General features: G+C 45.0%; 1 protein-coding gene across 6 annotated transcripts in view; it reads right to left on the bottom strand.

Moving 5' to 3' along the window:
- dpep2 (dipeptidase 2) overlaps positions 1–21963 on the bottom strand; it is a 77381-nt gene that overhangs the window by 2202 nt on the left and 53216 nt on the right. The window contains exon 11 of one of the 6 annotated variants that reach the window (XM_078544238.1): positions 3616–3674. The exons of the other annotated variants lie outside the window; for them this stretch is intronic. Coding sequence (XP_078400364.1) covers positions 3648–3674 — 27 coding nt within the window. The 3' untranslated portion in view covers positions 3616–3647. The remainder of the gene's footprint in view (positions 1–3615; positions 3675–21963) is intronic. 6 annotated transcript variants of the gene reach the window in all.

Here is a 21963-nt window from a genome sequence, read left to right as displayed (position 1 = left end):
TACACATTAATGTCTGTCTCCATGAAGGTTATTATTTCATAAATAAAAATTCAATAATAAAAATACTTGTTTCACATCATCCTCAGCTACCACAATTCACAGTGCATCTTATTAAACTGTTTGAAAGGAGAAATAATTTTTTTCAATTCGGCTACTTTTTTGGCTAGTTTTGAGGGTGGAGTTGGCAGGAGCAGTTTCTGACCTGGAAACTCCGCGATCAGCTGATGAACCGCCGTAAACAGTTAGTTAGCGAGACAATGGGAGAGGATGACACTACAATTAATGTATGTTAAAGTGCGAGGTAAATCTTTATTTACAGTGGAACATGGTGGTTTTTCCCTTGCTGTATCCAAGAAGAAATCTGGGCTACGGCTACCGATGCTAAGCTGACAGATGGTGTGGCTTACTGGTAATTGGTAAATGTTTTTCATGTTTTAAGATAACAGTTATCCCTCCAACATGCATGGATTTCAGGTACCCTTTTGATGCAGGTGCTGAGCACAATACTTATCTATTCTTCCCCAAAAATGCATCCTACCCCAGTTTCAGAAGAGCTGGCCGACAGTACTATATGACACTTCTTTCTCACAAACCTGACATTCAGCAGAAGCTTGGGCAAATTTCTTTTATGATACCAGCTGATAGAAACCGGATCTATGTCCAGGCAAATGGTGAGTATTTTATTCTATCCATCGAAACTGAATTTGAACATGGCTCTCTGAGAGTTGAATCCTTACCTACTATGAAACCCATTACCTTAGCTGCAAGTTCTAAATGAATTTAAATTGATTTTTAAAGAAAGAAAATAAACACAATATTAACAAAATGGATTCTAGGCATAAAGCCATTGAATAATCAGATTCCTATCACCTAATTACCAGGTCTAGTTGCTGATAAACCATTGATATTTAAAGTTGAACAACAACAAAGTTTTCTTTATGTATTTACGGGCATTTTAGTATTGTATATTTTCAATACAAATTACAAGAATTGCATTTTAAATATGGCGCCCAGAAAGGACGGCAGTGTGCGCAACTTCCTGTCCACCCGACCATAAGACACGCATGCATACTTAATGAGGCAGGGGTTGCACGATTGCACATGATGGCCCAGCGCTCATCGGTGGTGAGCACTCCAGATTCCCACTCCTGCCACAAAACCTATTGCAGGGCGGTGGGGGGGGGGGGGGGGGGGGGGGCGGAATTCTGGCCTATATGTTACTAGGATATTCATAAGCACAGTATCACTCTCATTCTTTTACTATCTCTCATGGAGAACACAATGTGATGTAATTCTGAATAATCAAGCCTCAATTTGAAGGCACAAGGAAACCTGATGCTAGGGAGCAGATGAATATGTGGTATTCTGTGATGAATAGGTGAATAGCACTGATGCATTTACAAGGAAGTTAGATAAATGCATGAGGGAGAAAAAAAAACTTATGCTAATAGGTTTAGACGATGAGGGATGGAAGAAGGCTTACATTGTGCATCAACACTGGCTGCTAAATTCCTGTGCTGTACATTTTATATAATTCTGCATCGTGAGCAGTTACATTTCCCAGCAGTTCTGCACATAATTGTACAGATATATTGGTATGAAAGTTCTGTGTCCCAATAAATATTAACTCCTGATTTTAAAGTGTCAGGAGCTGAGGGCAGAACAGTAGGTAGCAAAGTTTCCAGCTGTTCATTTATGCTTAATGCAAAACGGAACAAGAACAGTATACCGCAACAGTTATACACTTCCTCTGATTAGCATCTTTTAGAAATAGTATCTTTTAAAAATATGTTAATTCTCTAACTGCAGGAAATGCTAACTAGTACCTAACACCCACTGTCTGGTTTAAAGCAACACTTCCTAATGTGCCTTCCCTTCATATTTTGACCATTACTTATCAAAACATAGTGTTTATAGATTATAATTATATTACTGTTATACTGGAATTAAAAACAAACTACTGAGATAACTATTCTAAAAATCATATGCAGTTTATTTTTAAATGATTACTAATGCTACTAATAGTGATACAGAACTGTTGGTTCAATCGGCAGTCTAGTCCACCTTTCCCTGTGTGACTTCATTTTTTTTAACTATTTGCATTACAAGTACTGGTGCTGCATTAGTTAAAAAAATGAATCCATTTGATCTAGCATTAATTGACATTTGTGAAAGAGAGTCACCCTTTGTATGTAGGAGTGTTTCCTAAACTCACTCCTGAAAGGTCTGACTCTAATATTTAGACTGTGCCCCCTAGTCATAGACTCCCCAACCAACAGAAATAGAATAGTTTCTCTCTAGCTATCTGTTCCCCTTAATATCTTGAAAACATCAATCCTTAGCCTTCTAAATTGCAAGGAATACAGCCCTGGTTTGTGTACTCTTCGTAATTTAACCTTCGGAGACCAGGTAGCTGGTAAATCTATGCTGTACGTCCTCCAAGATCAATATATCCTTCCTAACATGTGGAGCCCAGAGCTGCTCACAATTCTGGAAGTGTGGTAACCACAGCCTTGCACTGCTGAAGCAAGGCTTCTTATCCCCTTGCGTTCTAACTATAAAGGTCAGCATTCCATTAGCCTTTTTGATCATTTTCTGTACCTGTTCATGACATTTTAATTATCTATGTAGCTAGACTTCCAAGTCTCTTTGGAGTTCCACTGTTTCTAGCTTTTCACAATTTAGGAAGTACCCTGTTCTATCCTTTTTAAGTCCGTTTGTCACATTTGTGTACAGGGAAATCAAGTTGCGATAGGTTTTCCCATTCACTCAATCAATAATTTTATGCTTCCATCTGCATTGTAAGCAATACTGCCTATCTTTGTGCCATTAACAAATTTAAATATGTGGCATCCTATTGTCAGCCACATCCTCGATTTTCGATTTAGCATGATATATAAGTTATTGCTGCGCACGTATTAAGAAGCACGCAAAAATTTAGTTTCAGTATCAACGTCTTTAGCTTTCACAACTACCTGAATCACTGTAAAATACTGTTTAATGCAGGATAAGCTACCAGTCCCCCAGATTGATGATATCCCATCCTTCAATAACTAGTTGAACCACATGTCTATGTATCTGCCAGGCTTTCAGCTTGCTCAGCCAGATTACTACCTCAAAGTTATCTTCAGGACAGGGACACAGCCTTGGTGCCATGCAAGCCTATGCTCTTGAAGTGGTGCAGGCCGCCCGTGTGGTCAAAGTGGATGTGGGTAGTGATGGTGAGGCGCAGCTGGGAGCCAGTCAATCCGGCACAGTGCAGGTAATCAGAGAGGCTGCTCGGGCCCAGGCCAGTGTCCACCAGCAGGTCCCAGTGCAAGCCCTGAAGCAGCCAGATGTTATCCTAGTTCACTGCCTCAAAACAACACTCTCAGATCAGATATGTTCTACCTCCCTTCCTTGATGTAAGTATTATATTGCCTATCTGCCAGCCCTATGGCGCTACACCATTTTGTTTAACTAATTATCAAATATATGTGGTAATGCCTCTGCTACTCTTCCCTAGATTGTTTTAAAATGCATGGATGCAATCCATCTTGACCAGAGATTTTATCTTTTTTGAATTTGGTTTTAGTGTATTCAATACATTCCCATTTTTATTTTTAATGCACTTACATCATTATGCATCTCATCATTCGATACCATGTTCATCTGTTCTGTCTCCCTGGTAAATACTGAAGCAAAATGATTATTTAATATCATTTTCATCTCTATCATTACCTGTGATATTTTCCTGTCTATCTTTTAATGGTCCCATTTCCATCCCAGCCTCCCTCCTTTTACTGCCTGCTAAATATTTTACTATTTTGTTTTTTGTTCCTTGATAATTCGATTCCATAATTCATCTTTGCCTTTCTAATTTTTTTTACTTCTCTCCTAATGTCTCTGTATTCTCTTTTATCATGCACTCCTCTCCTGCCTATGTACTTAATGTTTGTCTCTTTCCTTACCCTGAATTGTTTTCTTCTGTCTTTATTCATCCCTAGAGTCTCACTAGCCTTTAGTTCCTTCTTTCCTTTCAGTGGAACATATTCCTTCCACACTCTAATTACATTTTTAAATGTTTCCTATTCTTGCTCTATTAGTTTTTTGCCAATATAGTTGCCCATTTTATTTTCCCAAATTTTATACTCATCCCAACAAGATCAACTTTTCTCAATTACCCTGGTTTTCGTCATACTTATGTCCTTTTCTATTAACATCTTCAAGTACTTTATATTATCGTCACTATTTCCTAGGTGTTCCACTACTTTTACTTCTCTTATCTGTTCTGGTTCATTCCTATTACTAGATCCAATAGTGAATTTTCCCATGATGGGCTTTTTACATCTTGGTTTAGAAAGGAGTCCTCTACATGTTATAGTAACACCATTCCCTTATCCCCTTTACCTACCTCTTCTGTCCAATTAATATCAGGGTAATTGAATTCCCTCAGAGTCATTATTCTATGTTTTTTACTTGATTGCCTAATTTGACAAATTTCCTCCCCTGAAGGATTTTAGTGAACTAGATAGATTTTCACGACAATCTGGTAGTTTCATGATCATTAATAAATGTGGAATTAAGGATTTTTCAATTAATTGACTGTAAATTCCCCCAGCTGCCGGGGTAAGATTTGAACTTGTGTTTCCAAAGCATTAGTCTGGGCCCCTGGATTACTGGTCCAATAAAATATCATGATGTAAAAACAGAAATACCAGGAAAAACTCAGCAGGTCTGGCAGCATCGGCGGAGAAGAGCAAAGTTGACGTTTTGAGTCCTCATGACACTTCAACAGAACTAAGTAGAAATAGGAAAGGGGTGAAATATAAGCTTATATTTCACCCCTTTCCTATTTCTACTTAGTTCTGTTGAAGGGTCATGAGGACTCGAAACGTCAACTTTGCTCTTCTCCGCCGATGCTGCCAGACCTGCTGAGTTTTTCCATGTATTTCTGTTTTTGTTTTGGATTTCCAGCATCCGCAGTTTTTTGTAAATATCATGATGTTATTGTTCCCCCGATTGTTGAGGACAGATATCCTCAGCACACTCGAGGAATTCACTAGTTTTCTGACTGGTGCTAGACTGTTTATCCCAATCTATATGAAAGTTAAAATCCCCCATTAAAACCACTCTGCCTTTGCTACATGCTTGACTAATTTCTGCATTTAGATAACCAACTGCTTCACAGCTGCTACCTATAAACCAAATAAAAATAGAAAATGCTGGAAATACTGAGGAGATATGTCAGCATCTGAAGAGAAAGAGAAACAAATTTCATGTTTCAGGTTCAGAATACAAAGGGAAAAATTAGAGTACATGAGAAAACTAGCAAGAAAGATAAAAACTGAGAGTAAAAGCTTCTTCAAGTATATAAGAAGGAAATGAATAACTAATGTAGGAGCTGGTCTGTTAGAAGATTAGACTGGTGAATTGATAACAAGGAAATGGCGGGGACTTTAAACAAGTATTTTGTATCTGTCTTCACAGTAGAAGACACTAAATGCATCCCAAGAGTAGTAGAAAATCAAGAGGCAAAAGGAAGGGAGGAACTTGTACTAGATAAACTAATTAGACTAAGGCCTGCTTCCTAGGATCTTAAAAGAAGTGGTTGTAAAGATAATGGATGCATTGGTTATAATCTTCCAAAATCTCCCAGATTTTTAGAAAGGTTACAGCAAACTGAAAAATGGTAAATGTAACACCTCTATTCAAGAAAGGAGGAAGACAGAAAGCAGGAAATATTTGGGCCAGTTAGCCTAATATCTGTCATTGGGAAAATGCTAGAACTTATTAGTAAGGAAGTATAGCAGGACATTTAGAAAATCATAATAAAATGAGGCAGAGTCAACATTCTTTTCGGAAAGGGGAATTATGTTAGACAAATTTATGAGAATTCTTAAGCATGTAATAAACAAGGTGGATAAAGGGGAACCAGTAGATTTAGTGTATTTGGATTTCCAAAAGGCATTTGATAAAGTGCCACGTAAAAGGTTACTACAAAAGATAAATCTCATGGTGTTAGGGGTGATATAATTAGTGTGGATAAGGGATTGGCTAACTAACAAGAAGCAGAGAATAGGGATAAACGGGTCATTTTCAACTTGGAATACTGTAAATAGTGGAGTGCCACATGGATCAGTGCTGGGGCCTCTGTTATTTACAATCTATATTAATGACTTGGATGATGGACTGACTATTATAGCCAAATTTGCTGATGATACAAGGATAAATTAGGAAAGTAAGTTGTGAGGAGAATACAAAGAGTCTGCAAAGCAACAAAGATAGGTTATGTGAGTGGGCAAAAATTTGGCAGATGGAATATAATGTGGGAAAATGTGAAGTTGTCTACTTTGGCAGAAGTATATACAAGCAGATTATTTAAATGGAGAGAGGCTGCTGCACAATGGGATCCTTGTGTTCTTGTACATGAATCACAAAAGGTTAGCATGCAGGTACAACAGGTAATTAGGAATGTTGGCTCCTACTGCAGGGGGGATGGAGTATAAAAGTAGGGAATGCTTGCTACAGCTGTACAGGGCATTGGTGAGAGCTTGCCTCGAGTACTGCGCACAGTTTTGGTCTCCTTACTTAAGGAGGGGTTTACCTGCATTCGAAGCAGTTCAGAGAAGGTTCGCTCGCTCTGTTGTATGCGACTAGGCTCTCCATGATATCACGACTTTATCGCTTCTCGGCCTTTTGGCTAAGATCAAGTGTTGCAGGGGCGACACCATGGTCCTGCCAAGGCAAGGTCGGGATGGAAGGGCTATAACCAATCGCAATCCAAATCCATACCGTGGGTTACCTATCACCGTCCGAGTCACGGTGAACCACAGCGAAGGAGGATCACCTATGGATCGGGGCTTCTTCACCAGGAGGATCCTGTTGAAGGCGTGTGGCTTCCAAGCTCCGGAGATCTTCACCCTGCATGACTCCCGCAAAGGTGGTTATTTTGACGTGACGTTCAAGCGGGTGGCAGACTGCGTCCGGCTCCTGAGGGTGTTCGAGGAGAAGAGAGACCTGCCGGAGATGAAGATCCTGACGGCGGAGCCGCACTTTTCTCTGCCGTTGCAACGGGAACGTGTGGTGATGGTGCATGTGTACAACCCCTTCGTCCCTGTCGCCGACGTGGTCACCTTCCTCACCAGGTACTTCGATAAGGTGGGGAGCGGCACCGAGATTCGAGACGACTTGGGGATCTGGACAGGCAAACGCCTGTTTAAGGTCACGCTAAAGACCGATGGTAAGGGAGCCATTTTCCACCCTCCTTCCAGTTTCGCTATCGGGGGAAACCGTGGCTACCTGGTCTACGCTGGGCAACCCAAGCATTGTCGCTCATGCGGCAAGGCTGGTCATGTGGCGGCCAACTGCAGCGCCTCCCTCTGCAAGATCTGCAAACAGGAAGGGCACCAGACAAAAGACTGCAAACAGGCCAAGTGCTGCAACCTGTGTGGCGAGGCAAGTCACCTCTACAGGACCTGCCCCAAACGCTGCCGTACTTACGCACAGGCAGCCAAAGCCGACCAGGGGGAAGCAGAAGAAATGTTCCGTGTCACTCCAACCACCAAGGCCCCCAGGGAGCTCAACGGGACAAAGGAGGACACAGAGAGAGACAAGGTGGAGAAAGAGATCGAGGCAACAGAGAGCCAATCAACAGCACTACCCCCCGAACCTCCCAGTCCTCAGGACAGCGAATCAATGGAGGAGGAGGCAGCAGTGGAAAAGCAGCAGGGGGAGTGGCGGACGGTGAAGAACAAGAAAAGTAAGAGGGAGCGAAGAAGAAGCAAAGGCGTTTCCCAGAGAAGCGGCAAGAGGCGTCTCCCATCCGACACGGATGACAAGGGCAGCAGCTCTTCGGATGATGAAGTGCCAGAGCGGCACCGACAGAAGAGGCGGCAAAGCTCCAGGGCGTTGGAGGACGAGACACACGAGCTCCAGAAAATTGGAGACAACAAGGAGACCAGCGCACCCCAACTTTGCCTGCAACCTGAGGAGGCCAGTGCACCACAGCCCCTGGAATCTGGGAGCAGTGAGGCAATCATCGCACCCCAGCTCCAGGAAGCCGGGAACAGCAACACCCCAGAGGGGGTGAGTTTTGGAGAAGCTTCTCCAGCAAAGGTCATCTCAAAACCCGCTCTGTACGTGAACCTCCATATGCCACCAGAGCAGAACACGGCCAAGGAGATCTACCTCAGCCCATCCAAAGTGAAGGAATTTGAGCTCACTACGGGTATGAAGGAGCAGACTAAAGGTCTGGGACTCTCAGAGACAGTGGGTTTGGTAGGAGAATAAATGCTTTAAAATGGGTTTAAAGATTGTATCCATAAATGTGCGTAGCATTAAATCTACTACGCGATGTGTTGCGACCTTGGACTACCTAGCCAAGGTCAAAGCTGACCTGTTGTTTCTGCAGGAGTGTGCGATACCGCACCTCAGCTCCTACAGGCAATGGTCACGATGGTGGTCCCATGGGCCATCGATCTGGTCGGGCGGAAACGACTCTCGTTCCTCCGGCCTGGGTATTCTGCTGCGGGGAGGCAACTTCACCGTCTCCGAGGTCAAGGAGGTGGTGGGCGGGCGACTCCTCGTAGCAGACGTAATGTACAAGAACGCTCCACTCCGGTTAATTAACGTGTATGGCCCGGCACAAGGGGCTGAGCGGCTGGAGGTTTTTCAGCAGCTCCCACTGCTGCTGGCGACCTCCAGGCCGGTCATTCTGGGCGGGGACTTCAACTGCATCATCGATGCGGCTGGACGATCCGGCAGGGCCGGAAGCAGATTGGACGCTACGTCCAGATCCCTGATGGAAACAGTTAAGGATGCCAAGCTGCACGACGTCTTCAGCAACCCTGCAGACGGAGCGCAGCGTAGATACACCTGGTCGCGGCCAGACGGGTCCATTCGTTCCAGGATAGACTTCCTGTTTGTGTCCCGTGCATTCACAGTCAGATCCACCGAGGTCAAGCCGGTGTTCTTCTCTGACCACTGCCTCCTACTGGCGGACTGCCACTTGGAGAAGGACCTGAGGGTGGGCAGGGGGGCATGGAAGCTAAATGTGCAACTGCTGACCCCAGAGAACATTGAGGAGCTCAAGAGGGATTACAAAGGTTGGAGAACCGTGAAACCCCTCTTTGAGTCCCTGACACACTGGTGGGAAGCGATCAAGGGAAGCATCAAGAGGTTTTTCATCCTCAAAGGCACCCAGAAAGCTAGAAAGGAACAGAGGGAAATGTCCCGACTCCAGAAAAAGATGCAGAATCTGCTCCGGCTGCAGTCGATGGGGGTCGATGTCAAGGAGGAGCTCCAAGAGGTGAAGGGCCAGCAAGCCTCGCACTTTGCCTCGGAGGCCTCCAAGATCATCTTCCGTTCCAGAGTCCGCTCCGTGGAGCAGGATGAGACGTGCTCACGTTTCTTCTTCCAAAAGGTACACAGAGAACGCTCTGTGATCAGCAGCCTGAAGGAAGAAGACGGCTCAGTAAAGTCATCACGGTCCGACATTCTGAGGATCAGCAAATCCTTTTATGCCGGACTGTATGACGTGAAGCCCACGGACAGCACGGCCTCCCAGTCCTTCCTGTCCTCTATCACGGAGGTCTTAGACCACAGTACGCGGGAGAGCCTAGACAAACCGCTAACTCCTGATGAACTGACTAAGGCCCTTGAGTCCTTCGAGAAGAGTAAAACTCCCGGAAGCGACGGCTTGCCAGCGGAGTTGTATTCGGCTCTGTGGGACTTGATCGGCCCAGACCTGCTAGGAGTGTACGAGAGTATGCTCCTGGCCGGTAGTATGTCAGAATCCATGAGGAAAGGCATCATCACCCTCATCTACAAGCACAAGGGGGAAAGGGAGGAAATTAGAAATTGGCGACCCATTTCACTGTTGAATATGGACTATAAGATTCTGTCCAAGGTCATCGCCAATCGGGTCAAATCCGCTCTGGAATTGGTGATTCACCCTGACCAGACCTGCTCTGTGCCAGGCAGGAAGATCTCTGACAGCCTGGCGCTGCTCAGGGATACGATTGCCTATGTACAGGACAGGGGTGTGGATACCTGCCTCATCAGCTTGGATCAGGAGAAGGCCTTTGACAGAATATCGCACACCTACATGGGGGATGTGCTCTCCAAAATGGGGTTTGGGGAGGGAATTCGAAATTGGATCCAACTGCTTTACACTAACATCAGTAGCGCAGTCTCAATCAATGGGTGGGAAACAGATAGCTTTCCGATTAAATCAGGAGTCAGGCAGGGCTGTCCTCTCTCGCCTGTCCTTTTCGTGTGTTGCATAGAACCCTTTGCCGAGTCCATCAGGAAGGATCCGGGCATAAGAGGAGTGACGATCCCAGGCAGTGGAGGCACTCAGGTAAAAGCCTCCCTGTACATGGACGACGTCGCCGTCTTCTGCTCGGATCCGCTGTCGGTGCGTAGACTGATGCACATCTGCGACCAGTTCGAACTGGCCTCGGGAGCCAAGGTAAATCGTGGGAAGAGCGAGGCCATGTTCTTTGGGAACTGGGCTGACCGATCCTTTGTCCCCTTCACTGTCAGGGCTGACGGCCTGAAGGTGCTGGGGATATGGTTCGGAGGGACCGGGGCATGCGTTAGAAACTGGAAGGAGCGAGTGGCTATGGTGAAAAGGAAACTGGGCATGTGGGAGCGACGCTCCCTCTCCATTGCGGGAAAGAACCTGGTCATCAGGTGTGAGGTACTCTCGCTGTTGCTGTACGTGGCGCAGGTCTGGCCCATTCCAGACTCCTGCGCGATGGCGATCACTCGAGCCATCTTCCGCTTTATCTGGAGGTCGAAAATGGATCGTGTCCGCAGGGACGCGATGTACAAGCCTCTAGATAAAGGGGGAAAAAACGTGCCCAACATCGCCCTCATACTGATGGCCACCTTTGTGTGTGGCTGCATCAAGCGGTGCGTAGACCCTCAGTACGCAAACACCAAGTGTCACTACGTGCTGAGGTTCTACCTGTCCCCGGTGTTGCGAAGGATGGGTCTGGCCACGCTGCCGCGGAACGCTCCAAGTAGTTGGACCGTGCTGTACCACCTGTCCCTGGTGGAAAAATTTATGCAGAAAAACACCTTTGACCACAAGTCCATCAGGCAGTGGTCAGCACGTAACGTCCTAGAGGCCCTGAGGGAAAAGGAGAGGGTGGACCCTGTGGGATGGTTCCCCGAGCAGACTGTCAAAGTCATTTGGCAGAATGCCTCATCGCCAGAACTTTCCAACAAGCACCAAGACGTAGCTTGGCTGGTGGTGAGAAAGGCCCTCCCCGTCAGATCCTTCCTACACGCCAGGAGGCTCACCCATTCTGCACGTTGCCCTCGAGGTGGCTGTGGTGGGGAAGAGACCGTTGTTCACCTCCTTGTGGATTGTGCCTTTGCAAAGAAAGTCTGGAGAGAGATGCAGTGGTTGCTGTCGAGGTTCATCCCGAGCAGTTCTGTGACACAGGACTCTGTGCTCTACGGGCTGTTCCCAGGGACACACACCGAGACAAACATCAACTGCAGCTGGAGGATCATCAACTCGGTGAAAGACGCGCTTTGGTCTGCCCGAAACTTGTTGGTCTTCCAGCACAAAGAGTTGTCCCCGACCGATTGTTGCGGACTGGCACAATCCAAAGTCCAGGACTACGTGCTGAGGGACGCACTAAAGCTTGGGGCAGCTGCCGCAAAGGCGCAATGGGGAAGGGTCGCTGTCTAAGACCTTTCTACCACAGTGCACCGAGAGACTGGGAACTGTTTAGAGCCCCTCGGGCTGTACAGATCAAAATGAAAGGCTGTAAATGATTGTAATATTGTTTGTACTGATGCACCTGGTGATACATTTTGTAAAAGTTTAACCTGGATTGTACCCTTGTAATGTTGTTTTTGAAATGGTTTTGAATGTGATTGAAGATATTTTATGAATAAAGTATATTTTTACAAAAAAAAAAGTTCAGAGAAGGTTCGCTAGGTTGATTCCTCAGATGAAGGGGTTGTTGAATGAGGAAAGCTTGAGCAGGTTGGGCCTATACTCATTGAAGTTTAGAAGCATGAGACATGACCTTAATGAAATATAGGAGATTCTGAGGGAGCTTGAAAGGGTAGATGCTGAGAGGATCTTTCCACTCGTGCGAAAATCCAAAACTAGGGGGCTGCAGTTTAAAAATAAAGGATCTCAAATGTAAGACTGAGATTAGGAGAAATTTCTCCTCTGAGGGTTGTGAGTCTTTGAAATTCTCTTCCCCAGAGAATAGTGGGGACTGGGTTATTAAATATGTACAAGGCTAAGTTAGTCAGATTTTTAATCAACACGGGAGTCAAGGGTTATGGGGGACAGGCAGGAAAATAGAGTTAAGACCACAATCATATCAGCCATGATCTCATTAAATGGTGGAGCATACCCCAGGAGCCAAATGGCCTACTCCTGGTCCCATGTCTTATGACCTTAAGTCAATGATCTTATATCAAACTCAGTTCTAATGAAAGGCCATTGACCTGAAATGTTAACTTTATTTTTATTTTTCTCTCCGCAGATGCTGCCAGACCTGCTGAATATTTCCAGTAATTTCTGTTTTTACTTCAGGTTTCCAGCATCCGCAGTATTTTGCTTTTCCATGAATTTGACTGACCAGCTTTCTTCACTAAAACATCCCACTGTATATGACTAAGAATAGCATTTATCACAGAATCACTGAATCTTAACTGTACAGAAGGAGGCCATTCGGCCTATCATGTCTGTGCCGGCTCTCCAAATGAGCATTATGACCTAGTGCCATTGCCCTGCCTTTTCCCTGTACCCCTGCACCTTCTTTCTATTCAAATAATCATCTAACTGCCCTCTTGAATGCCTCCACCACACTTCCAGGCAGCGCTTGCCAGACCCAAACCACTCGTTGAGTGAAAAAGCTTTTTTTCATGTCACATTTGCTTCTTTTGCAAATCACTTTAAATCTGTGCCCTTTCATTCTTGATCATTTTACAAGTGGGAACAGCTTCTCCCTATCTACTCTATCCAGCCCCCTCATGATTTTGAAAACTTCTTTCAAGTCTCCTCTCAGCCTTCTCCTCTCCAAGGAAAACAGTCCCAACTTCTCCAATCTATCCTCATAGCTGAAGTTTCTCATCCCTGGGACCATTCTTGTAAACCTCTGCTGCACTCTCTCCAATGTGTTCACATCCTCCCTATAATATGGTGCCCAGAACTGTACACAATGTTCCAGCTGAGGTCTAACAAGGGTCTTATATAAATTCAGCATAACCTCCCTGCTCCTGTACTCTATGCCCCTAGTAATAAAGCTCAGGATACTAAATGCTTTATTAACTGCTCTGTCCACCTGTCATACCACCTTCAATGATCCATGCACATATACACCCAGGTCTTTCTGCTCCTGCACCCCCTTCAAAATTCCACCCCTTATTTTATATTGCCTCTACATTTTCTTTCTACCAAAATGCATCACCTCACTTCTCCACATTGAACTTCATCTGCCACCTATCTGCCCACTCCACCAACTTGTCTATGTCCTCTTGAAGTTCCACATTGTCCTCCTCGCAGTTCACAACACTCCCAAGCTTTATATCATTCGCAAACTTTGAAACTGTCCCCTGAACACCAAGATCTAGATCATTAATACATATCAGGAAAAGCAAGGGTCCCAATACTGACCCCTGGGGAACTCCACTACAAACCTTCCTCCATCCCGAAAAACATCCATTGACCATTACTCTCTGCTTCCTATTTTTCAGCCAATTTTGTATCTGATATTTATAATATGTGGTGACTCTGTGGAGCAGACTGGTTTTGTCAAGAAACATTTGAACTTTATTACAGAGGCATTTTCAGTTCTTGCACGCTTGACCAGTTCTCTTGTCCAAAAAGCCACGCTTGTGGATTGCCACACTCACAGCTCACTGGTCAGAGACTCTGCGGTATGTCACATGACCTGTGATTGGTAGGAGGGAGTGACAATACATCCAGTTGCCATATTTCCTTCCCCTTTAGTTTTTTTACAGTTACTCTTTACAGAAAAACATTTAACCAATCCAGGAAACATATATACAATTTTAGAGGACTATAAATCAAGCCTCTGAGGTGCTCTTCTTATACAGCTAAAGTGGCATTGCTCTATCACTGGACGCTTCTGAACAGGATCGACAGGATCTGGAGTTGCACTGAGACATCATCAGAACTAGGCAGTTCAGGAATTGGCAACTTTTCTGAAACATCTGGAATGTCTGTTCTGGATCGATCACACACCTCAGAAGTCGACAGTTCAATGTTAGTCACAGGTGGAGCAGTTAATTGTTGGAATGCCTGGCACGGATGTGATCCACATGCTTACAAATGATTCTATCTCCCACTTGCACTTGGAAAGATAATGGGCAGGCCTCTGAAACAATGGTTCCCAGTGTCCAGACAATCCTTCCGGAATACCTTACGTCACGCTTGGAGGTACGGTACTTTCAATTGATTTGGGGGACTTTGTTGGTTTGGTGTTTCCCAATCTTATTTCTGTCTTTTCTTTCTCTGTCTGCAGCAGAGCTCGTCCTTGTCCTTCACTTTGGTTTCACAGTTGGCCAGGTCTCTCCCTGTAAATTCTTAGCTTGCTTCAGTTCTGTAATTGTGCTACTCATGGCTTCATTATCCACTCGCATCTTGGAAAGTTCCATGGATTTTCCTTTCAAGGCCTCTTTTCTTTCATTCGGCTGGTTCTTCGGTTCTTCAGTCTCTTCCTTGTATCTCTTAACCTCCACCTGGACTAATGAACATTGCTGCGTCTTCTCTGCCAACTGTTTCTTCAGTTTGTTCAGAGCGGTATTAAATTCATCTTGCTTCTCTTCATAATTATCCAGAGGAACAAACTTAGACCTGAACGATCCTTGTAGCATGTGACGGTCCTTCCATTTTCCTAACGCGCCCTGAGAACCCATGTTGTATTTCTTAGAAGTTCTGGGATTCGATCTGATTTTAGGTGAAATATCTCGGACCAGTTGAGTTTGATCTTTTGTGGCCAATCCCGACTTAAAAGACTGTGTACTTTTCCTTTCACTAGTATTACAGGCAGTTGTGCTGTCTATCACTTGTAAGAGACTGGGACAGTGGCAATGCCCTTTGCTTAAATAGATTCTCCCATGTATGTTCTTAATTTAACGGTTGTCCTCTCCAGGTTTATTGGCTGTCTTCCTTCATTAAGGTACCTGAAAGTGTGCTCTCTTACCATGGTAGTTGAGGCACCAGTATCCACTTCCATTGTCAGTGGCTTCTCATTCACTTGTACTGTCACTCTAATAGGCTCAGTCTTCACAGCAGTCACATCATATAAGGAGTAAGTGTCTGTAGCAGCAGCTTCAGCCTTTGCTGTACCTGTTACTTCTTTTGTTTGTTTGTTTGCTGTTTTGCAGACTGTTTTGACTTCGTCCGGCATTGCCTAACCACATGATCCTTCTTATGACAGCAATGGCACTCTGCCTCTTTGAATTTACTGGTATTTGCTCCGTGGTCACCTCCACATCTATAGCAATTTGTCTTTAAACTGATGATGAAGCATTTCTGTTTAGCTTCTTGATGTTTCTCACAGTGGCCATTGAATCGGGCTTTAATTCTGCAGCTCTGGTTTTTATGCTACACTCGGTGGCAAGTTGCCATCCAACATAAAGTTTGGCGCCATTATCCATGTGTTGCAAAGCCTGCGAGTCTCTCACAGCACTTTCCATGGTGAAGGAGATTTCTAGGGTGCGTTTAAAAATCAATACCAACCTCAGCAAGCAGTCGGTGCTGAATGGCATCGTCCTTGACTCCACATACCATAGAATGTCACACAGAGGAGAGGTGGGGGGAAGGGGTGGGTCCAGCTGCCCCATTCTTTACTGATCAGTGTCTTCAAGGTTTGATGGAAGAGATTAGGAGACCAGTCCTCTACTCTGCTGGCCACCAGGGCCCCTGAAACAACCAAGAAGGCCCGACTTCAAATAGTGGCTGTAGCAGCAGGAGACTATCAGTGCTCATGGATTCAGTGCAGGAAAAGGTTCACTGACCTGTTGTGTTCCAGCAAGGTGAGTAGCTTGGCTCATCCACACAGAGCTCCAAGGGAAGGGTCATATGTGCATTCTGCAGCTAAGATGTGAGAAATGGCACAAACCTCTGCTGCAGCATTGAGGCTTGTCTGTGCACACAACTCATGCAGGTGCACACATATCTCATGTGAATGAGCACTGTGATGCACAGACCAGTGAAGAGCAATATCCCTCCATGCACTATATACCTGGCTAATATCAATTCATGTTGTTGTTGCAGACCAAAAGGGAGTAAAATGTCACGGGGATGGCCCAGATTGGGGATGGGTCAGCCTGGTTGAGACACATCCATCCCAGGGAACATATGACCATGGAGAGTGTCAGGATGCCTGAAGAGCTGCCTGTTGGTGAAGGTGTTGAAATTACCTTAGCACATAGAGAGAATAGTGGGAATCATGATGTCAGTTCACCGAGCACAATGGGAGGTTGGTATGAGAGGGAGCACAAGGATGGGGTTGTGTTATAAAGACAGCGCAAGTGTGGTTAATGCAATGGTGTGCATCAGGGTCTGTTTTCACAATGAGAAAGGCCATATCTAAATAACTCCTTTTGTGTCTCACTCAGAGGAGGGAAGAAAGATACAATGATGGTCCAGTGTGCAGGAACATGCAGCCTCAGGATTCATTTTTGGAACACAGTATTTGGATAATCCGCAGCAGATGTGTGGATATCTGGCAGAGTTCCTTGAGGGAGGGGGAGCTCTTGGACTGTGAATGGAGGAGTTCATCACCGTCATGGGCTCTACATTGTTCTGGGGGCTCAATCGCATGAGCTCTGACCATGAGGGATTGGCCAAACTCATGGAGGGACACATGCAGCAACACTCGGAGTGGATGCAAGTGCAGTGTCTCAGCCAGAAAAGGGTGCAAGCCTCCCTCAGTAGCTGGGATCAGCCCACTCAGAGTATGAGCGCTGACATCCATACCCTTAACAGGACAGTCACACTGTTGGCACAGTGATTGCTGGAATGGACGACTGCTGCACACCAGTAGCCAGCCCCACCTGAAGGCCAGCCCAGGGCTGTGGAGGTCAATGAAAAGGGTGAAAGTACCTAGAGATCCTCAGCAGCCTCATCTTCTTCCACTTCAGCAGCCCTTCTGCTAGAGACCTGTCTGCTGCATGTGTGCCAGTGATCATGGCCGCCCATGCAGAAATGCAGAGGCTGCAGTCTGAAGGAGTCTCCAACAGGTAACTGCACAATGAGGCAGGCCACCGCGTTCCTCACTGCTGCTTAGACAGAGAAGTGGGCAGCAAGCCTCCACCTCCTCCGAGGCAACATGAGGGGCACTTTGTAGGAGTGTGCGAGAGTGAAGGGTGCTGTCTCACCTAGAGTACAGGTGGGTTCACCGTGGTTACACTTTTCACAATATATATAGCACATTTGAGCACTTCTTGAATATATTTACACTTGTACATGACTTGGTCTGTGTGTTTGTACATGAGAGAGCTCAAGATGAGTGGCAACATTATGAAGGCAGTTTTTACCAGTAATAATAAGGGCTGCATGCTGAGGTCCATCTCAATGTGCTGTCATTAACATTGCCGGCTGATTTGTGATGCTTTAGAGTGCTTCTTCCTTCCCTGCCGCATCACATAAGATTCCAGAATTCAAAGGCTCAAGCATTGAGATGTTGCTTGTACCTTTCATTGTTCATCCAAGCTTAGCTTTAAGGGAGGCTCAATGATCAGATTCCATGAGCAGACGCTAGGCAGCAGGTGTATCTCAAGCACGAGTGCTGGGTGCAAGGCCTTCATCTGCACTGCAGTGTTACACATTGGCCTAGGTGTAGGCATCACAGCTCAAGAGCCATGTATTGTCCAGGTAACATTGGTTGTCTGCTGTGCCCACTACTTTTGCATTTGCATTCCAGGTCTCACAGGGTGTGCTTTGTGCAGTAAGCAGGGATATGTGGAAGCCAGGAATGTTGCATGTGGCGCCCACATCAAAAACTGGGCCATTGGCTGGAATAGATGGTGTGCAAGTTCTTTCAAAGAGCTGTTGTTGCACAGTTATGGACTCCTCATGTGCAAGATGCTTTATCTACAAGTATGTTACAACATACAATCCTATCAGCATGTCTGGGTTTGAAGTCCGATTAAGCTATTATTAAAAATGTTATAACAGGGCACTTAGAAAAATTCAAGGCAATCAGGCAGAGTCGACATGGTTTTGTAAAAGGGAAATCATGTTTAACCAATATATTGAGTCTTTGAAGGAGTCACATGTGCTGTGGATAAAGGGGAACCAGTGGATGTACCGTACTTAAATTTCCAGAAAGCATTTGGTAAAGTGCTACATCAAAGCGCATTGCAGAAAATAAAAGTGCCTGGTTTTATGGGGTAACATAATGACATGGATAGAAGATTGGCTAGCTACCAGGAAGCAGAGAGTTGGTATAAATGTGTCTTTTTCTGGTTGTCAGGATGTGACGAGTGGTGTGCCACATGGATCAGTGCTGGGGCCTCAACTTTTTATAATCTATATAAATGACTTGGATGACGGGACTGAAGGAATGGTTGCTGAATTTGCTGATGACACAAAGAGAGGTAGGAAAGTAAATTGTGAAGAGGACATAAGGTGGCTACAAAGTGATATAGAAAGGTTAAGTGAGTGCCCAAAGATCTGGAAAATGGAGTATAATGTGGGCAAATGTGAAATCGCTCATTTTGGCAGGAAGAATAAAAAAGATGGTGAGAGTTTGAGGAGCTCCGAGATACAGAGGGATCTGGGTATCCTAGTGCATGAATCACAAAATGTTAGAATGCAGATACAGCAGGTAATTAGGAAAGTTAATAGCATGTTATCATTTATTGTGAGGGGAATTGATTACAAAAGTAGGGAATTTATGCTTCAGTTGTACAGGGCATTGGTGAGGCCACATCTGGAGTACTGTGTACAGTACTGCTCTCCTTATTTAAAGAAAGATGTAAATGCATGAGAAGCAGTTCAGAGAAGATTTATTAGACTGATACCAAGAATCTGCGGGTTGTCTTATGAGGAAAGGCTGGGCAGGTTAGGCTTGTATCCACTGGAGTTTAGAAGAGTAAGAGGCAGCTTGATTGAAACCTTTAAGATCCTGAGGGGTCTTGACAGGGTGGATGTGGAGAGGATGTTTCCTCTTCTGGGAGAACCTAGAACTAGGGGTCACTGTTTGAAAATAAGGGTTGCTCAGTTAAGACAGGGATGAGGAGAAATTTTTTCTCTCAGAGGGTTGTGAGTCTTTGCAACTCACTTCCTCAAACAGCATTGGAAGCAGAGTCTTTGAATATTTTTAAAGCAAAGCTAGATAGATTCTTGATTAACAAGGGGGTGAAAGATTATCGGGGGTAGACAGGGATGTGGGGTTGAAGTTACATTCAGATCAGCCATGATAATATTGAATGGTGGAGCAGGCTCGAGGGGCCTGTGCCTACTCCTGCTCCTAATTCGTATGTTCGTATGCCTGATGTTGTGTCACTCTCAGCATTGTGGGCATGGTTTAATTCTGGACATGGTTTAATTCTGGACAATTTGGTGGCATGGGCATCTCATTTACAGTCATTGGTGTTCATTTGAGGGGGCCATGACTTATTATCATGTTTGTTTGTAATACGATGAGGCCTAAGGTTATGACAGTGAGGGTTTCAGCCATGTGAATGTGACTGAGTCCAACTCATTGATGTTTATTGTCTCCCTTGTTGGGTTGGGCAGTCCCTTGAGTAATTAAGGAGTCATGTACAAGGTTCTTTAGGTAAAAGTATGTCACCAGGGGCTGGCTGATGGCAATTGTGATATCAGAGGACCTTATGAGAATCTATTTTGGACAAGAGCCTGTTTGGTGATGATCTCTTCCTGCACAGAATCAGTCCTGGCTACAGGGACATGCCTCCCAGCTGCTCTGCCATCGGGGCCTCCTCATCCTCATCCATTATGGAATCTTCCAAACAGACCGGGGCTTCCTCCTCATCATCTTCCTCCTCAGAGGTCGGAGCTCTGCCCATGGCGTTATTGTCATCACTTTATATGCCCCTCTGCTGCGCAATGTTGTGCAGCATGCAGCACACCACTACTATTCTTGATACCCTTGCTTGGGGCATATTTCAGAGCTCCATCTGAACATTTGAGGCACCTGAAGTGCTTCTTTAAAATGTCAATTGTCTGCTCGATGGTACTCCTGGTGACGATGTGGCTGCTGTCGTAGTTGCGCTGTACCTCCATTTGTGGGATCTTAAAGGGGTCAATATCCAAGTTCTTAAGGGATAGCCCTTGTTCCCTAGAAGTCAGTCACAGATTGGCATTGGTGCCTGAAATAGCTGAGGAATTGGGATTTCTTTTAAAATGAAGGAGTCACGGTGGCTACCAGGGAATTTTGCTGCACATACACATGAAGGAAGACCTTGTGGCTGACAGAGGTGTCCGCGTGTTGGGTTTGGGCCTTTATGGCAACATGGAAAGCCTGCTAATTGGGCAAAGACCATGGCTTTCTGTGTCTGAGATGTCAAACCTATTGGGAAATTAATGTGATCCCCCACATGAGCAAACAGGACATCAGTTACTGCCTTAATGCAGCTGTGGGCTATTGACTGAGATATGACAGACGGATCTCCTGATGATCCATGGAAAGATCCTGAGACATAGAAGTTGAGAGCGACGGTTACCTTCACAGCCACTGGCAGGGAATGGGGGTCGATGGATCATATTGAGTAGGATGTCCTAGGTCTATAAACCCTTCCCACAGGCTAGTACTTGCTTACCCTGCCTCTTCTCCTCCTCCTTCTTGGTATGTGTGCAGCGGTCTCTTCCTCCTGATCTTCTGCCCTCTCTCTGGCCTCTGGCTGCTCACAGTGACTGGCTTCTAAGGTCTCTGTTTGAGGGTGCCATGCCCGGCTTCTATGTTCCTTCACACAAAGTGCTATGCACCCTCCTCCAGCACAAAGTTCTTCCTGGAATCTGGGTGCACGAGTCAGTACGGGCAAAAATAATTGCTCTGCAAGACCAGGAACCCCACCATCCTACACCCATGGGTTAAGGGAAGGCAGTTAGAATTTATTTTATGCCACTTCTGGAACTGTGAATAAAATATTTAAGCAAATTCAACAGGGTTACCCTACCTCTTCAAAGGGACCCTCTGGCTATCCAAAGAAAGACACCAAGTTCAGACCTGTTATTACAGGTCGACTTTGCACACCTTAGTTTCCACATTCTTTGGCTATCAAAATCTGACTAGGGTTGAGGCAGCTGATTACTCAAATGGCCATCTTCCTCCATAAAACGCACATGTGTGAAACACATACCCACCTCCATTCCCATTCTCGCAAAAATGGGAAATGCCATGTTTTGGGGTGGGACTTGGGCAGTTCCACTATTTTCTCTGTCGTGGTGAAAATCTGGGCTTCATTCCTTCATGTTTTAAGCCAGACCTAAACCCCATCCCATCTAGCACCCATGACAGTACAACATTCCTTCAGTGTTGCTAATTCTTTCAGTAGGTACTAATCTACGTAATTTTAGTATTCTGTCTTAGTCATAAGAATCTTAATGGTAAGCATTTTGAACAGTAATTGTTTAGATAGAATTACATAGAACATACATCCCAGAAATATGCCATTGGCCCAACTAGTCTATATTGGTGTTTATACGCTGCACAAATTTCCTTCCAGTTCCATCTACCCCAACTCACCCTTTCATCATATCTTTCTATTCCCTTTTCTCTCATGTACTTCTCTAGCTTCTGTTTGAAAGCATTAAAGCTATTTGCCTTGACGATCTTCTGTGGTAATTATTTCACATCCTAACCACTCTCTGAGTAAAGAAATTTCTCCTAATTTTCCTATTGGATTTATTAGTAACTATCTAGCTGTTCACCATGTCTTTATGTCAATTTCTTCAATACCATTTGCTAGACATTTATATTGGAATGGTTCAGAAGAATATTGTTT

Source organism: Cetorhinus maximus, chromosome 6 (assembly GCF_964194155.1).
Source record: "Cetorhinus maximus chromosome 6, sCetMax3.hap1.1, whole genome shotgun sequence".
NCBI classification, from domain to species: domain Eukaryota; kingdom Metazoa; phylum Chordata; class Chondrichthyes; order Lamniformes; family Cetorhinidae; genus Cetorhinus; species Cetorhinus maximus.
Note: the sequence above shows the minus strand (reverse complement) of the source record. Positions and strands in the feature narration are given on the sequence as shown.